This window comes from Chionomys nivalis, chromosome 11 (genome assembly GCF_950005125.1).
Source record: "Chionomys nivalis chromosome 11, mChiNiv1.1, whole genome shotgun sequence".
In the NCBI taxonomy this organism is placed as follows: domain Eukaryota; kingdom Metazoa; phylum Chordata; class Mammalia; order Rodentia; family Cricetidae; genus Chionomys; species Chionomys nivalis.
In genome coordinates this window covers 31,279,795-31,296,688 of record NC_080096.1, presented here as the reverse complement: position 1 = coordinate 31,296,688, position 16,894 = coordinate 31,279,795, and the positions used below count along the sequence as shown (strand labels likewise).

Below are 16,894 nucleotides of genomic sequence, written 5' to 3'. Positions count from 1 at the left end.
GAGGTATGGCTCAGCAGTTAAGAGCACTGACTGCTCTTGCAGAGGACCCAGGTTCAGTTCCCAGCATCCATCTCCAACATTTTACAACCACCTGAACTCCAGCTCCATGCATCCAACATCTTTTTCTGTATTCTGAGCACCTCACTCCCGCCTATACCTACAAAGACGTTGTGGGGGGGCCGGTTACACAGTTAAAAATAAACTGTCTTTTAAAAATAGCTGGCGGCCGGGCGGTGGTGGCGCACGCCTTTAATCCCAGCACTCGGGAGGCAGAGGCAGGCGGATCTCTGTGAGTTCGAGACCAGCCTGGTCTACAAGAGCTAGTTCCAGGACAGGCTCCAAAACCACAGAGAAACCCTGTCTAGAAAAACAAAAAAAAAAACAAATAAATAAATAAATAAATAAATAAATTTAAAAAAATAGCTGGCATGGTAGCACATACCTTTAGTAAACTGAAGCAGAGGCAAGCAGATACCTGTGAGTTTGAGGTCAACCTGTTCTACATAACAAGTCCCAGGCTAGCCAAAGCTACATAATGTCTCACACACACACACACACACACACACACACACATGGAATGGGATCCAGTATCCACGGGGACAGAGGAGCTGCTTTGCCTTGGGAATAAGGACAGCTCATTACTTCCCTCAAGGGGAAAGAACGCAGGAGTTGGTGGATTTGGTAAGTGTGGAAGCTCTTTGGAGAGCAAGAAGCAGGGTGACGAGAGTGGCCAGGGAAGGTGATGGAGGCTCGAGTAGAGAGGGTATGAAGCAACAGTCTAGTTGCACTAAGAGTGAAAACAGGGACACATGGGATGACAGCTGGGCAGCAGGAAGGCTTCACTGGGGATGAGCAGACATAGACACCAAGCAGCACGGCCATGCAGTGTTTTCAGCCCTGCTGGAGGGAGGCACAGGAGATGGAGAATTGTGGTTAAGTGAACCAGGGCTTTGCTCAGCAGTTAAAGTGGAAGCAAAGAAAGGCAGGGAGGTTCGTATTCCCAGTGCATGCATTATAACGACGGACCCGGCTCTCAGCTGAGGGGAAAAAGTAAATGAGATCCAGACGTGGTGACACACACCTGTAATCCCAGCACTTGGGAGGCTGAGGCAGGAGGATCAGAAGTTGGAGGCCAGCCTGGGCTACATAGTGAGACCCTGACTCAGTAAATGAGAACTGGAAGAGGGTGAGGGACTTTGAAAGGTTCATGTGTTAGAGTTTCTACTACGGTTGAAACTGAGCTTCTAGAAGTATCCTGAGGGATGATTAGAGAATAGGAACCGGCCAGAGAGAGGCTACTCTTACTGGTAATGACAGAGCCCGGGGACTACAGAAGACCGGAGTAGGATGGAAGACTAGGTCTTTGGAGTTTGCTGGAGGACTGGGACAGCTGTCTTCGAGAACTGTCAGGATTTGTCGACCGACCTTGGGCAAGTCATTTGGCTTCTTGGTATCTTCAGAAGGATGTTACCATTTCTACTTCTCTTGAGTCAGTGAGATGGAGAGCGCCACATCTGGAGTACACCTGTGCTCAGGAAGCAGCACAGCTGGGGCATAACTCCCACCTGAGTCCCTTAAAAGGCGCTCTTACTCTTTAGTCAGCAAACATTAAAAGCTGTTGTGGCAGTGAAGTTATCTGTACACTGGGATTCCCACTGTTACTACTGTTTCTGTGACACTGAGCAGGGAGGATTATAGAGCCACCCATCCTCCCTCCTTCCTTCCCTCCTTCCCTCTCTCCCTCTCTCCTTCCTTCTTCCCTCCCTCCTTTCTTCCTCTTTTTTTCTCCCTCCTCTCCCTTTCTTCCTTCCCTTCTTTCTTCCTTTCCTCCCTCTCTTCCTCTCTTCCTCCCTTCCTTCCCCTTCAAAAAAAGCAGAAAGCATATTCCGTCCTACATGAGCCCACTTTATAAAAGTGCCATGCTAGCTCCTGGTCCCTAAGAGCTCATGTGAACAGTTCTCAAGGTTTGGTTAAGTGTAGGCTCACACTGACGTGAGTGTCAACATGGAAGAGCATCACCTGGATATGTCTGAGCCCGAGTGGACGTATTCTTACTATAGTAACTTCTTTATAATTTCTGAGAACCCACAGGGAACCTGATTCACCTGCAAAGTCAACATTTTTTAGTGCTAGGCACTGTGGCAGGTGGTAGAAATAATAAGCATAAATGAAAGGCCATCATGGTCTAGCGGAACACAGTAGACTCATCTAACAGTGACCACATAAAAGATGAAACACTGGGGAAGAGAGGCCAGGGAGAGACGATGCTGCCAGTTTCCATAGAGTTGTAATGATATTGGCATTTTCCTTTCATTTGCAAGTTGGTTATTTTTAATTTATTTAAATTTGAGGCAAATTTACTCTTTTTTGTTTGGTTGATTGGGTTTTTTTTTTTTTTTGGCTTTTTGAGGATTTTTATGTGTAGCTTGGAGCCTGTCCTAGAACTCGCTCTGTAGACTGGACTGACCTCGAACTCACAGAGATCCGCCTGCCTCTGCCTCCCAAGTGCTGGGATTAAAGGTGTGCACCACCACCGCCCGGCTCATAGATACTACTCTATGAGTAGTAAAACTTCAGTGCCGGGGGGCTGTAGAGATGGTTCAGTGGTTAAGAGCACTGACTGCTTTTCCAGAGGACCTAAGTTCAGTTCCCAGCACCCACATGGCAGCTCATAACTGTCTGTAACTCCAGGATTCAAGCCCCTCACACAGACATACATACAGGCAAAAGACCAATAAAATAATTAAAGTATTAAAAACAAAAACCCTTCAGTGGCAGACATGTTGTTGAAGAGCTCAGGCGCCACCGTGTGGGAAGGGGCAGAATTAACCAGCCGTTCTTTGGATTATCCCTCCCACCTGAAGACAGAATCCAGAGTGAAGCTTGGCTTCCTGGTTATTCTCTATAAGATGCAGCTTTGGAATACAATATAAGAGCACGCAGGATTTCTGTCTGATTTGAGTTTAATAAGACAAAGTTCCATCTGAGTGGAGTTTAGTGTTTGAGAACTTTGAGCTCTCTGGAAGCCAGGTGTGATGGCTATTCTTGGTTGTCAGCGACATCTGTAACTAACTAAACCAAAGCAGGCTCAGTTAGTTTTTAGAAGGATTTTCCTTTTTTTCTCATTTTGAGACAGGTTCTCTCTATGTAGTCCTGGCTGTCTATGTAGTCTATGTTATCTCTATGTAGACCAGGCAGACCTCGAACTCACAGAGATCCCCCTGTCTCTGCCTCCCAAATGCTGGGATTGAAAGCCTGTGCCACAATACCTGGCATGAGGGAATTTTCTCAGTCACTAAAAGTCAGAACCCACTTTTAATCGGGATCTTTTGAGGTGGGAAGAGCCACCTTTAATCTGGGTGGCCTATATAAATAAAGGACACGGGAGAAGGAAGCTTGCTCTCTTTGCCTGCTTGCCCCCGCTATCAAATCACTTCGCTGGCATTAGAGCCTCCTTCTTCAGGCTGAGATGTCCAGCCTCATAAACTGAACAACTACTGGATTCTTAGACTTTCTCTTGGTAGACAGCCATTGTTGGACTAGCTAGATCACAGCTAGCCACTCTAATAAATGCCATTTATAGATAGATAGATAGATAGATAGATAGATAGATAGATAGATAGATAGATAGATAGATAGACAGACAGATATTCATTCTATCCACTCTGTTCCTCTAGAAAACCTTAATACACCAGGTGATACATTTGGGCTGCCAACTTTCTGAGATACAGTATCATGTATCCGAGGCTGGCCTAGGACTCCAGATCCTAAGCTGAAACTCAAACCAGCCCAAACTTAGCTTAGAAACAAAAGTCTACCCTATATGACTGATTCAAGTATTACCCAAGCCAATGGTGGTGGCGCATACCTTTAATCCCAGCACTTGAGAGGCCGAGGCAAGTGGATCTCTTGAGTTTGAGGCCAGCCTGGTCTACAGAATGAGTTCCAGGACAGCCTGGACAACACAGAAAAACCCTGTCTCAAAACACAAAACAAAACCAAAAAAACCTGTTTCAAGTATTACCCAAAAGGGAGCCTGAACCCTGAATAAGGAGAAAGAAACAAAGGCTTCTGGGTCCACTGTGGGTTGTTGTGATTCAAGACCAGAGACAGCAGATAACAATACAGGCACCAGGAAAGCTTTAGTGAGGATGAGGCAGGTCTTGGTCCAGTGTGCTAAGTGCAGAGCCCACAGAGCCAGCAGGAGTAGCGAAGTCATGGTTCCCCCTCGCTAGAGCTTAATACAAACCCCCCTGCCCCACAGGGCATCTGGGAAGAAGATGTAGGAGAGCGACCAAATCAGGCAGTAGAAGGCGGTGAGTGAGACCGGGGAGAAGAACAGCATGACAACACCTGCAAAGAGAAGCAGACACTCAGTTTCATGAAGTGCCTCACGTGGCTCCTACCCCATCTTCGGTCCCTCACAGGCCTCTCACAGAGCTGGGGAAACCGCAGCAAGAGAAGCAAAAGTCCCGTGTTTACGTCCAGTTTAGTAAGTGTGTGTAAGCCCCTGGTTGGAAGCTGATGCAGTCTCAGGGTCCATTCTGTTTGAGCTCAGACCAGAAGCCAAGTTCTGGCCAAGACTGAATTCAAGTTGGCCAGAGCCTTTTCAGGGGGAAAACATCTTCCTGGTTGTTTGAAGTTTAACATGCAATGTTCCATGCTTGAGGCTGCTTACGGAGTGACCTCAGGCTCATACCAATAGCACTGAGTAATCAGAGTGACTCGCTCTGCCCAGGCTGTGCAAGTAGTCTGTGCTGAACAGCCACTTACTTCCCTTCTCAAGTCTGGCATTCAGTTCCTGCTAGGCAGTGGGTACCTGTGTGAGTCTCTGATGACCTTCCCTGCATGACAATACTTCATGTGCATGACCACAGTTCAAGGCTTGGGAAGTAGAGTGTGACTGTCTTCTGTGGTCACTTCCCACGCAGCTTTTCCCTCTCGTGATTTTGAGTCACATCCTTTATTTTTGTTTTTGTTTTAGTTTCTCTGTTATAGCCCTGGCTGTCCTGGAACTGACTCTGTAGACCAGGCTAACCTAGAACTCAAGAGCTCCAGCTACCTCTGCCTCTGAGTGCAGGGATGAAAGTCAAGTGTAACCTCCCGGCCCACCTCCTTGTTTTCTAACCAGTCTTAGCTATGAGCACAGCAGCATGCCCGGTCCTCCTAACAAATCACCGGACCTAGATCTAGTCTCAGGGATTTCACATGAAACACATCAGGCACAAGGACCCCAAAATTAGGGGCACATCCACTCGGTACTGGGTACTCTGCCAGGTGCTAGCAACTGCTTCACTTAGACTTCATAATGCTCCTATGACTTAGAATTACCTCTATTTCCTCATAAGAGATCAGGAGGAAGTAACCTACACAGGGGCCTGATTCAAGGCCTGACCTTTAAAAACTAGACATTCTTCCTCAGTTAACAAAAATATGGGGCCGGGCGGTGGTGGCGCACGCCTTTAATCCCAGCACTTGGGAGACAGAGGCAGGTGGATCTCTGTGAGTTCGAGACCAGCCTGGTCTACAGAGCTAGTTCCAGGACAGGCTCCAAAACCACAGAGAAACCCTGTCTCGAAAAACCAAAAAAAAAAAAAAAAAAAAAAAAAAATATGGGGCAACAATAGTCTTACGGCCAGCTCTCATGTAGCCCAGGCTGTCCTCAAACTTGCTCTGTAGCTGGGGATGACTTGAACTTCTGGTCCTTCTGCCTTCAGCTCCACAGTGCTGAGATTACAGGTGCGCACCACCACAGCCAGTGCAGTACCAGAGATCAAACCCCAGGGATCTGAGCAAGCCAAGCAAGTACTCTACCAACTGGACTATGCCCAACCTGACCAACATGCATTCTGTGAGAACCTGTTAGATCGTAACAGGTGACCTAACAAAAGGTCACTTCCAGGGGAAAGAATCAGTTAATGTGCTAGAGTTTCAGCATAGTATAGTATAGTATAGAGACCAATCATGGATCTGCTGAGACAAGGAGGCAAGGTTTAAAGTCAGAATTGTCCTAAAAAACAGATGACACTATCTCCCCAACGCTAGCCATGGGCCAGCTCCTTGAAGCTCTGTAGGGAAGAGGGGTCTTCGGTCTAAAGTGACCGGCTGTCCCCAGGCAAGTGGAATATCTACAGTGTCCACTCTGAAATGTGCGCAATACTGGCATTAACAGGTGTCAGAATCTATGAGGTGCCATTTTCTCCTTGACTCATACAGCAAAGCAACTCAGGAGTCTCACGCTAAGCGTGTGGTATATTTTGAGCAATGGGGATCAACTCCAGGAACAATGACCTCTGAGGAAAACATTTGCTATGAGCTGGGAGAGGGGAGGTAGAAAAGATGGAGCCAGCAACTGCCATTTCTAGTCTAGGACCTTACCACAGGACTACCTCATTGCCTCACTCAGTTGCCATGAGTCTATAAGCTTCAGGAACTTGGAACTGAGTTCAAGATGGTGAGGGGCTAGTCCAAGTTTATACACCATATGCGGAAGTCGGAGCTTCAACTGAGGCACGTTTAGCTACAAACCCAGATTCTCCTCATCATTCTGCCTCTGCCACCTAGGGCACAGGAGAGTCAGCACCTAGAACTTGGTCAAGAAGACTGTACTAATGCCACATAAGATATGAACCTGAAGGAAACATGCTCTACAATCCAGTGTGGATTGACAGCAAAGGGATAATGGGAGAAACTCAAGCCCCCAGGGATGCTTTTCTTGTTGGCTTGCACACCTTAAAGGAGGCCCTAACTTGGGACAAACTGTGAGCATCCTACATGAACTTCCTCCTTCAATGTCAGCTCTCATTCCAATACTTATCTCAAGTCCAGTCGCCTCACTCCAGCCTTCACACCACCACTTCTGAACACCTCCCCCTGGTGCTCCCTTGTCTGTTCTCTGTTAGTCCAGTGATGCCTGGAAGCAGCTGCCCTCATCATATATCACTTGCTGCCTGGATCCCACCCAAGGCACCTTAGTTGCCTTAAGGATCAAATCCCTAATCCTGCCCAGTCTGCCCTCTTCACTGGCCTAAGTTTTTGTCACTGGCTTTCCACACAAGTTCAACCACACTGCTCCCTTCCAGCACCTTCTCGGCCTCCCATCATCACAAGACGGCAGCTTCTGCCTGAACCACGCTTCCTGCTCTTCCGTGAGCTCATCTCTCCAATCTTCTTAAACATCCTCCCTGAAGAGCATATCCCCTCTCACGCCACCTCAGAGGGTGACCAGCGAGTCACCCTGAGCTTTCCCAGAGCATCAAAACTGCTTGTAGTTACTTTATTGTTTCAGACAGAATTTCACTCTATAGCTCAGGGACTCACTATATCTTGAACTTGCAATGATCCTCCAGCCTCAGCTTCCCAAGAACTCCCAGCTTTGTTTGTTCCCAATTGTCTTCACCATTTTTATTCACTAGTTTGTTTTGCTTTTCAGTAACTTTCTTGGCTGTCTCAGGCAGGGACTATGTCTAGTTTGCCAGAGTGACCCTTGTACCTGGCACATAAGCATGCACCCCTAAATTCTACTGATCTCATTAACATGAAGTAGATATGTATTGGGCACTGGAAATCAGAGCACGAAGAAAACTTCTGTGGGTGTGAGCACATTTAGTATTTTCAGGCATTTAAAGTGTGTTCTAGGGCTGGAGAGATGGCTCAGAGGTTAAGAGCACTGATTGTTCTTCCAGAGGTTCTGAGTTCAATTCCCAGCAACCATATCTGTAGTGAAATCTGGCCTGCAGGCATACATGCAGATAGAACACTGTATACAAAATAAATAAATAAATAAATCTTTAAAAAAAAAATAAAGTGTGTTCTATGTTGGTTAACAACAAAGTTGATGGTGAAGGACACGTGAGGACGAAGAGCCTGGACACTGCCGCTGGGACAGTGTGACCGTAAACACCTAGTGGCAGTGATTTGAACTCACCTCCTGTATAAACCACTTTTTTCCAGTTCTCTGACTCCAGGATTTCATCATGTGGGTAGCAACTCTGGTCGATCATGAACAGAATCATGAGTGAAGCCATGCAGCAGAGAATAAATGTGTTGCCCTTGGTCAGTAGGCAGGTGGAGGCCAAAACACAGGAAGCATAGGGACAAGGTAGACCTTTGTATGCAGAGGGACCTCCTTCTAGGGAGAGATCATAGAATGAGCTGTTTCCTGGCTCCAAGGGCATCTATCAATTTGGGTCTCCTCTCCCTGAGCTACCAGATACCCTTAGCCCAGGGGTGGGGAGGAGTATGTAGGTCATTTGGTTATTACAAGCTGATGCTGCACAGGTTTGGGCTGGTTTTGGAGGGACAGCAGTCAATCAGCATAGACTCGGTGTGCTCATACCTTAACAGGTCCTTGGAAGGCCAGGCTAAGCTCAATGCTGGGTTTGCACCCCCTTTCTGTGTGGTCTTTCGAGCTGTCCTCACTACCACAGCTTCTTTTGCTTGGGGGAACTGGAGTTCTCTAGAACTCCATTTCTGGAGTGTGTCTACTGTATAGATATAGTACAGAAAAGAGACATAACTCCTGAAGAAGCAAGGACTTGTTTCTCCCAGACCAGGGCTCTGCCAATACAGCCCTCAACCTCCAGCAGGCATGGGACTAATGAGGAGGAGGGGGAGTCCATGAGCGGTCCCTGACTTCTGGCTCCCATCAGTTTCTCCTGCCCCTTGATCCCTATCACAGTCCTGAGATAGACTGGGTTCCACTCACCAGTTGAGTAAAAACACAGGCGGAAGGAAGTGGTTAACACATAGATGACAGCCAGGAACCCATTCAGAGGCCCATCCACACCAAGGAGCAGAGCCGAGGCCAGGCCAAAGGTGGTGAAGACTGCGAAGTCGTTCAGTTCAAGTCCTGCTTCAGAGGTCAAGATTCACTCACAGGCAAGCAGTCTACACCCCAGCCTCTCTCGGGTGGCTAGAGCAGGGATAGCTGGGGTGCTGGGGTCTCAGAGGGCAGCAGCTGCTCCCTAAAGATGGCCTGTAGACCAAAGCCTGGGTCGTCCCCTCACTCCCAGCTCTCTCACTGCTGGTCCTTGCCAAGTTCACAAGCCTCAGGACCTTTTTCAGGAAAAACCTTATATGGAAACATCTCGAAGTATTTTGAACCAGCTGCCTTGCCTGGGGATGTCTCTCATCCTCTCACTGACCCTCATCATCCCCTTCACTTCACTAATAAATCTACAGCGCATCTTCCTCACTAAGAATGAAGGTGACCCCAGGGAACACTTGGAAGGCAGGAAAGGATCAACAGCAAAGAAAATGCTTGATTAACTCCAAGTAAAATCTTACCTCATAAAACTCACAATAACCATAATAATGTACTACAGAGTATAAACACAAGACCAGAATCCTTAGCAAAACCAAAAGAAGAGGAAATGGGATTGGAGCAGAGGGGTGAGGGCGGGGCTAAGATGGGGAAGCCAGCCATCCCAGGAGAAGGGTCCAGGCTGCAGGAGATGGGTCCAGCCCAGGAGATGGGTCCAGGCTACAGGAGATGGATCCAGGGTGCAGGAGATGGGTCCAGGCTGCAGACAGCCTCACCCCTGGGGCAGGATGGCTTCCTCTATTGGCATGTGAACAATTGGGGGTGACTGAGGAAGGTCTGCCTGGTGTCAGAGGGATGGACGGTAGTAGCCCGAGATGGATGCTCCCCCAGGGTAGGGATTAGAGGGCCCCAAGGTTGAACTCACCTAATTTGTGGCAGATGTTGAGGTGCCTGATCATCGTCCCTACTGCCATGTCTAACAGGAAGCTGATCAAAAGCATCCAGGAAGCACAGAGGGATTTCCTAGAGTGCAGGCCAGCAGGGCAGCTTCTCGTAGTCCCCACTGGACAAGCACACACTCAATGCCTACGCTTCGCTCACTCACATCCCTTCCGGCATACACTGCTCTGAGTGGTTTACTCATAGATGGCTCTATCCCTCCCAAACTCCCAATACATAGTATTTTTATAATTCTTTAAATGTTATGTGTCTGACTGCTCTGAGTGTTTTACTCACCCCCTCGTAGATGGCTCTATCCCTCCCAAACTCCCAATACATAGTCTTTTTATAATTCTTTAAATGTTATGTGTCTGACTGCTCTGAGTGTTTTACTCACCCCCTCGTAGATGGCTCTATCCCTCCCAAACTCCAAATACATAGTCTTTTTATAATTCTTTAAATGTTATGTGTCTGAGCTATTTTGCCTGCATATGCATCTGGACACCACATTCAATACACTGCCCGGGAAGATCAGAAGAAGATGTGGGATCTCATGGGACTGGAGTTACAAATGACTGTAAACCACACCATGTGGGTATGGATAAGCAAACCCAGGTTCTCTAGAAAAGCAGCCAGTGCTCTTAACCACTGAGTCATCTTTTCAGCCCCAACCAATAGTTTAAAGACGTTCCCTGACACCCCAAACCCTCCAGTAATCACCAAAGTCCCTTCTAACTCTTCTTTCTTAGTGGGGGAGGGTGTCTCGAGACAGGGTTTCTCTATGTAGCTCTGGCTGCCCTGGAACTCGCTCTGTAGACCAGTTTAGCCTCAAACCCAGTGATCCACCTGCCTCTGTCTCCTGAGTGCTGAGATTAAAGAGACGTGCGCTGCCGCCACCCAGCTCCTTCCAATTCTTACGCCTCAATGTATATGACAGCACAGGCTCCTTCCTCGTTCCTAGTGCAGCCTCTACCACTATCCCCCTGTGGCTCTTCTGGTAGATTACTGTTTGTCTGTGTCTCTTCCTCCACTCGTGAAATGAAGGATTCGGGCTATGTGATCTCTCCTCTCCTCTCTTCTCTTCTTCTCTTCTCTTCTCTTCTCTTCTCTTCTCTTCTCTTCTCCTCTCCTTTCCTTTCTTTCCTTCTGTGGTGGTTTGAATGAGAATGTCCCCCATAGCTCACACATTCAAATACTTGGTCCCCAGTCGGTGGAAGTGTTTGGAAAGGATTAGATGTGGCCTTGTTGAAGAAGCTGTGTCACAGGGACAGACTTTGAGGTTTCAAAAGACTCCTGCCATTCTTAGCGTCACTCTCTCTGCCTCCGGCTTTCAGATCAAGATGCGCACCCTCAGCTGCTTCTGCCGCCTGTCTTTGCTCTGCCGTCATGGACTAAACCCAGCTAAACGCTGTCTTTCCTAAGTTGCCTGTCATGTTGTTTTGCGACAGCAACGGAGAAGGTAACCGAGACCCCTGTTCTTCAGGAGCCACTGACCCTGAAGGGTTTCTCAGTAAGACCTGGGGCTCGGTGGGGCAAGGCTGGATGGCCAGTGAGCCCCACAGAATCTCTGCCCCTCCAGCACTGGGATCCTGAGGGCACAGCACTGTGCTCAGCTTTCTTCCGTGGCTGCTCAGAACTGAACGCAGGCCCTCATGCTTGGGCCACAAGGTCTTGGACTTTGGATCCTCCTGCCTCCACCTCCCAAGCTCAGGGATTACAATTTTATGCCACCATATCTAACTAAATTCTGACCTTCCTACGATGTTAACCATCTGGTACTTTTTGTTTTTTCTTCTTCAGTATTGGAGACTGAAGCTCAGGCCTCACACATTCCAGGCAAGCGCTTTTCCATGAGCTATCCCTGGTCAGGGTTTGCGTGTTCTTTCCATTTCTGAGCTTTAGATTAATTCCATTTGGCCTGAGTTCACCTTCTTTATGACTTCTAGTCATAGGCTAGAATGCAGACAGAACCCTCTAAGAGAGCCTGAGAATCCTATGCATTCTGTTGTTCTTGGACAAAGTGTCTGCAGGTGCCAACCACAGCCAGACACCGAAGGGTGTGGCCAACATGAATATGCTTGCTGGTTTTCCATGGATGAGCGATAGGTGTTGACATTTCCACCTGTAGTATGGATCTGCCGGTGTCTGCCAAGTTCTCCTGGGTTTGATGCGTGTGTGGCAAGGATCCATTAGTGTCTCCCACATCCTCTCACATTTGAGTGCTCGCCTCACATTCCTCATTGCACCTCATCCATCACGAGATGCTCCCATACGGTTCCTTTGTGAGCGGCCACACAGTCCAAAGGGAACCTGCCCACGGAGGTCTACTGCCAACCCTGCACTGGATTACGATGCTTAGGTGACCCAGCAGAAGCAGAGAGCCTGACCTCTGACCTCAGCCATCCCCAAACAACTTCAACATTTGTTTAGACTACAACTGAGTTCTAAAGGGACCTGAGGCTAAATGAAAATAACAGAACCTACAATCATAACACAAAATTACCCTCTCAGCGGATTTGGCTAAACTGAGATTTTCCTACCACGGATGTGCATTCTCCGTTTATTAGACTCCAAGTTCATGGATGGAAAACAGATACAGAAAGAAGCCACATGCTGGTCCTGGAGAATCAGGCACACCAGGAATGCGTCAGAAAGTTTCCTTTAAAGAACTGAGCTGCCAAAGGCCTCGAAATAGAACCCAACTTACAAGAACATAAACTGCTCCTGCTTTCTTGGTGGCACCTCAAGCAGGACAATCTCCAGAAGAGTGCTAACATCGGGTATTCAAGTCGTATGTTCTCATTCAAGAGTCAGAAAATATGAGTGAAGCCAAGTGAGGTGACTCACCAGAGTTGGGAGGTGGAAGCAGAAGGATCCAAAGTTCAAGGCCATCCTAAGCCACATAGTGAGTTCAAGACCATCCTGGGCTCAATTAGGGAGAGGAAAGAGGCTGGGGAAGGCCTATGAATACTACTATGCATCTTTTTTGTTCTCCTACAGCCATTCTGAACTGCTATAGCTTGAAGGAACAAGGAAGATTAATTATAACACAAACTCTTCATGGTACAAAAGGAGACCGAGGCTCAGAGATGTAACCAAGCTGAAGTCACTTACCAGAAAGGTAGCAACATGAAGGCCATGATCCTGGCTTTGAAATTAGTATACTGTCCCCATCCCCAAGTAGATCTTTCAGCCACAGTGGCTAGGTCTTTTGAGTCTGCCTCCCCTTCCTCAGCCTAAGAGCAGGCTGTGCCCCAGACCTACCTGCTGAAGCTGCAGAAGATGGAGAAGAGCCCCAGGACCATGTTGGCCAGGGACAAGGCATTAATAACATCCTTCCAGGAAAGTTCCGCCACCTGAGGAATGGTCTGCTCATGGCTCAAGATCTGCTGACCTGTGGCCCAGGAGAGAGGTGCACAGGGTTCCCAAGGTCAAGGGGTCTTGAGAGAGCTCTCAGAGACCCCAAACCAGAACTGCCTCTCCACATCCTAGATCACTGATTGAGAATACAAATTAGCAAGAAGACACCAGAGATAAGCTCAGCAGTAGGGCAGGTGAACGCGCATGGTCATCCCATCCTCCCTTGCCCTGTTCCCATGGCACAGACATCCTCCCAGGAGCCTTTTGACACCTCAGAGGCCTCCATCTGAGAGACAGGGCTGTCATAGATTAATGGCTGGCTAAGAGAGGCTATGCCACTCCCTCAGAGACCTCAGAGCACACCACAACACTGGTCCCATCTCCAACAGAGAAGGAAATCAACTCCACAGAATGGACGTGGCAGCATTCAGTGCCTCCCCAGCGCCGTCCACTGTTCTGTCCTCTGGTCTGGGCTAATTTAAAGGGTATACTCTTTCTTCCCCTAGTTTATGAATGAAGAACCTCAAGTTCAAATTGGCAACGTCTGCTCAACATCACACAGCAAGTTAGTAGAAGTTAACCCCGCTGCTTGATCCTCATCTGCTGCTGTTTCTGGCCGCAGCAGGTGGAGGTTTGGGGGCTAGACCTGAGGAGGTCACTGGGATAGCTTACCAGATAGCCTCTGCATGCCAGCACAGGCCACAGCCAGGCCTTTGACCACCATGGCATCTCGCACAGCAGCAGGGAACCAGCTGGCCTATCCATCTTCACAGTCTTGACTTTGTTTTTACACTATGCCCAAACAAATGTGCTCCTTACACATCAACCGTTTGTGTCCTCTCTGAGACAGACAAGCTCCACTATTGGGATAAACACATCAGTCACACAGAGTAGCCCTACCCTTGAGACGTATGAGTAATTCTCCTTCTCACATTCATTTTCTCTTATATCCTTCACTCATTTTGAGGCTCAGGCTTGGCCTCCAAACAGGTCCTCTGGACAGTTCCCAGCCCTTAAGGGCTGAGCAAAATTGAGACAAGACCAGATGTGGTTGCACACATCTTTAATCCTAGCATCTGGGAGACAGAAGCAAGTAGATCTGTAAGTTCGAGGCCAGCCTGGTCTACATCATGAATATCCAGGACAGACAAAGCTACATAGTGAGTCCTGTCTCAATAAATAAATAAATAAATAAATAAATAAATAAATAAATAAATAAATAAATAAATAAATAAATGGGATTGAGACAAACTATGATCTTTAAAAAAAGAAAAAAAAAAACTGCCACCAAGCTGTCCAGTGCTACAAGGGGCTGGACTTGGGTCTGGGACTGGAATATCCTAAGGCATCACTGAAGGGCTTGTTGTTCCCATAGGCAGCCTCAGTCACCCAAATCAACAACTGTGTGACCAAACCCATCGGGATTAACACCTAAAATAGGAAACGATGTAAGACTGGGAAAGCTGGGAGTGAAGGGGAGAAGATTTTGGCTGCACCACCCCACTCCATCAATCTCCACAGCCATCTCTCCTGTTTCGAGGCAGCCAAGCCCTGCAGAACTGGATACTTCAGTGCCTGGGCCAGGCCCTGGTCACCTGCCAGTCCACCTACCATCGTCTTGAAGAACAGCAACTTTGTGTCTCTGCCGCTCAGGGCAGGTGAGCAGATGGCCAGTCTTCCAACAGACGCGGCCTCATTTGTGCTAATTCACAGATGTTTTAGCCCTAATTAATGATCAGTCACCTGCTGTACCGTCTACCCCGTCCACAGAGCATTGGACACCTGGGATCCCCTTTGGTCCTGTGAGCTCAGTCTGGCAAGGGCTGTCATCCCTGCTTGTATATCCCAAGGAAGGCAAACACAACAGAGAGGGGAAAGCCTTGGGAGCGGTCACTCGGAAGTTACAGGATGGGGCTCAGTCTGCCTTGAGTGTTCTCTGTACTCTGCCATCTGTCAGCAAACAGGAGTGTTTCTCAGGCTCTATGCTTAGTCTAAGCTAAGAGAACCCCTGGGCCGCTGCCTTCAAAGAACAATCAGTCAGTCTGTCTGTCTAGAGCAGTGTGGTTCTCAATCTGTGGATCATGACCCTTCTAGAGGGTTGAATGACCCTTTCACAGGGGTCGCATATCAGATATTTATGATTCATAATAGCAAAATCACAGCATGAAGTAACAACAAAAATAATTTTATAGTTGGGGTCGCCACAACATGAGGAATTATATTAAGAGGTCGCAGCTTTGGGCAGTGGAGAACCACTGGTCTAGAGAAATGAGACACAAGCATACAGCTTTACAGATGGGAAGGTGAGCCTTCCAAATAGGAAAGGGTTTGTCTCAGAAAAGGTGCAGTGAGCACCTGAACTGAGTCTCCCCTTTCTTGGTTAAATGTGATTTGTAAAAACTATACACAGGTCCCAGGAGCAAAAGGATGGGGATTTGAGAAGAAGGGCAGTTTAAGTCCCCAGAAATAGAGAGTAATCTACTCACTCCTACAGCAAGATACGTGTTTAGGAGCAAATCTGATGCTTGGTGCTGCAGACACAGAGATGACTGTGAACTGATCTCTCAAGGAATAGTCAAGCAGAGGATGCAACCCAGCATGGAAGAAGAGACAGGACCACGTGAGCACCGAAAGGAACTGGCCTGTCCCGGGGAGGCTTTCAGAGGAGGGGTAGAATCTGCCCCAAGCAGATTCAGTCATATGCCAGTTTCTCGAATCCCTCTGTGGAGCCCAGCCCTGCTTAGCTCTCCAGCTTCCCCTCTCCAGCCCAGCTGAAACCCTTCTCTGGGGTCCATTCTTAGGTCTTGGGTTGGTCCTCTTTGAGGAGCCTCCTGACAGCCCACAGAGCCTGTAAATGCTTATCGTGGAAGATTTCTTGTGCTCACCGTGCAACACCTGGCATTCTGTACTGGCTTCGCCTACCTTGTCTTCCTTTTTTCCTAGAGGGGACACAACTTGAGTGCAGACTAGGGTCCCCTGTGCCAAGCATGAGGCCTAACAATAAAAGAGCTCAATGTTAGTTAATACAATACACCACTTAGGTCCTTTAGCTGCACGGATTCTAATGTACCCAGAATCTAGCCCTCTTCGCTGAGGCCTCCGAGAAGCCATTTTTGATGAAGACCCCCACACACATCCCCTTCAGCTCAATCCTTATCGTTCACTTATTCTTTCCGATGCCTCTCTAGGCTAGACTTTTTTTTGGTAAGTAGAACAAGACCTATGTGCTGCCCTTGGAAGATACAGTCTCCATGTACTAGGAGCTTGAAGAGACATGTTATGTGTAAGTAGGGCATGTTCCAGTTGCTCTGGGTATACCAGGAAGCAAAGACAGGATATCGACAACGTGGTGACATTTACCAGGGTCTCTAAGGATGGGGAGGGTTTATTGCCAAAGAGAATTAAAAATACAGTAAGGTCCTGGCTCCCCAAAGCCGGGTGACTGAAGATCAAGTTGGTGAGGTCTAAGCTGGGGCCCTCCCGGAGGTGGCTGTGGGCCAGCCCTGTGATGTCTGGGAAGGAAATGGAAGGAGGATTGGTAAGAAATTGAGGAACGGAAACTGAAGGTCAAACCGCAGCACCGACGTCGCAGACAAAGTTCACGTGACTGTGGGTTTCTAGAAAGAGGAATGAGTGAGGAGAAGGGTTCCCTCACCATGCACCATGAGTGGCCGGTGAGGATGAAGGTATATTTTCCAGCAGTGGTGTCTCTTGTCCTTCTTCATCACGCACACTGCCACCCTTTCCCTGGAGGCCAGAGGCCCTCTCCTGCAGAAACCTGCCCGCTTGAGAACAGGACCAGCTTCCCCGTGGGTTGTCCGGGTAACCCCG

The 16,894-nt window shown here is 48.2% G+C and overlaps 1 protein-coding gene across 1 annotated transcript; it reads right to left on the bottom strand.

Annotated features, from left to right (window-relative positions):
- Window positions 1-4,231: 4,231 nt before the first annotated feature.
- Window positions 4,232-16,052, bottom strand: Tmem269 (transmembrane protein 269). Its single transcript, XM_057785556.1, has 6 exons — window positions 15,986-16,052; window positions 12,968-13,097; window positions 9,690-9,787; window positions 8,708-8,851; window positions 7,928-8,131; window positions 4,232-4,353 (listed from the first exon to the last, which is right to left on the bottom strand). The coding sequence occupies exons 1-6, from the start codon at window positions 16,050-16,052 to the stop codon at window positions 4,232-4,234; spliced, it is 765 nt and encodes a 254-aa protein (XP_057641539.1).
- Between the last annotated feature and the right edge of the window lie 842 nt (window positions 16,053-16,894).

Coding starts and splice junctions, on each gene's coding strand:
- Tmem269 (XM_057785556.1), bottom strand. CDS start 16,052: ATGCTTGGCACAGGGGACCCTAGTCTGCACTCAAGTTGTGTCCCCTCT. Junction 8,852..9,689: donor CAACATCTGCCACAAATTAG/GTGAGTTCAACC, acceptor CCTCTGAAGCAG/GACTTGAACTGAACGACTTC. Junction 4,354..7,927: donor AAAAGTGGTTTATACAGGAG/GTGAGTTCAAAT, acceptor TTCTCTTTGCAG/GTGTTGTCATGCTGTTCTTC.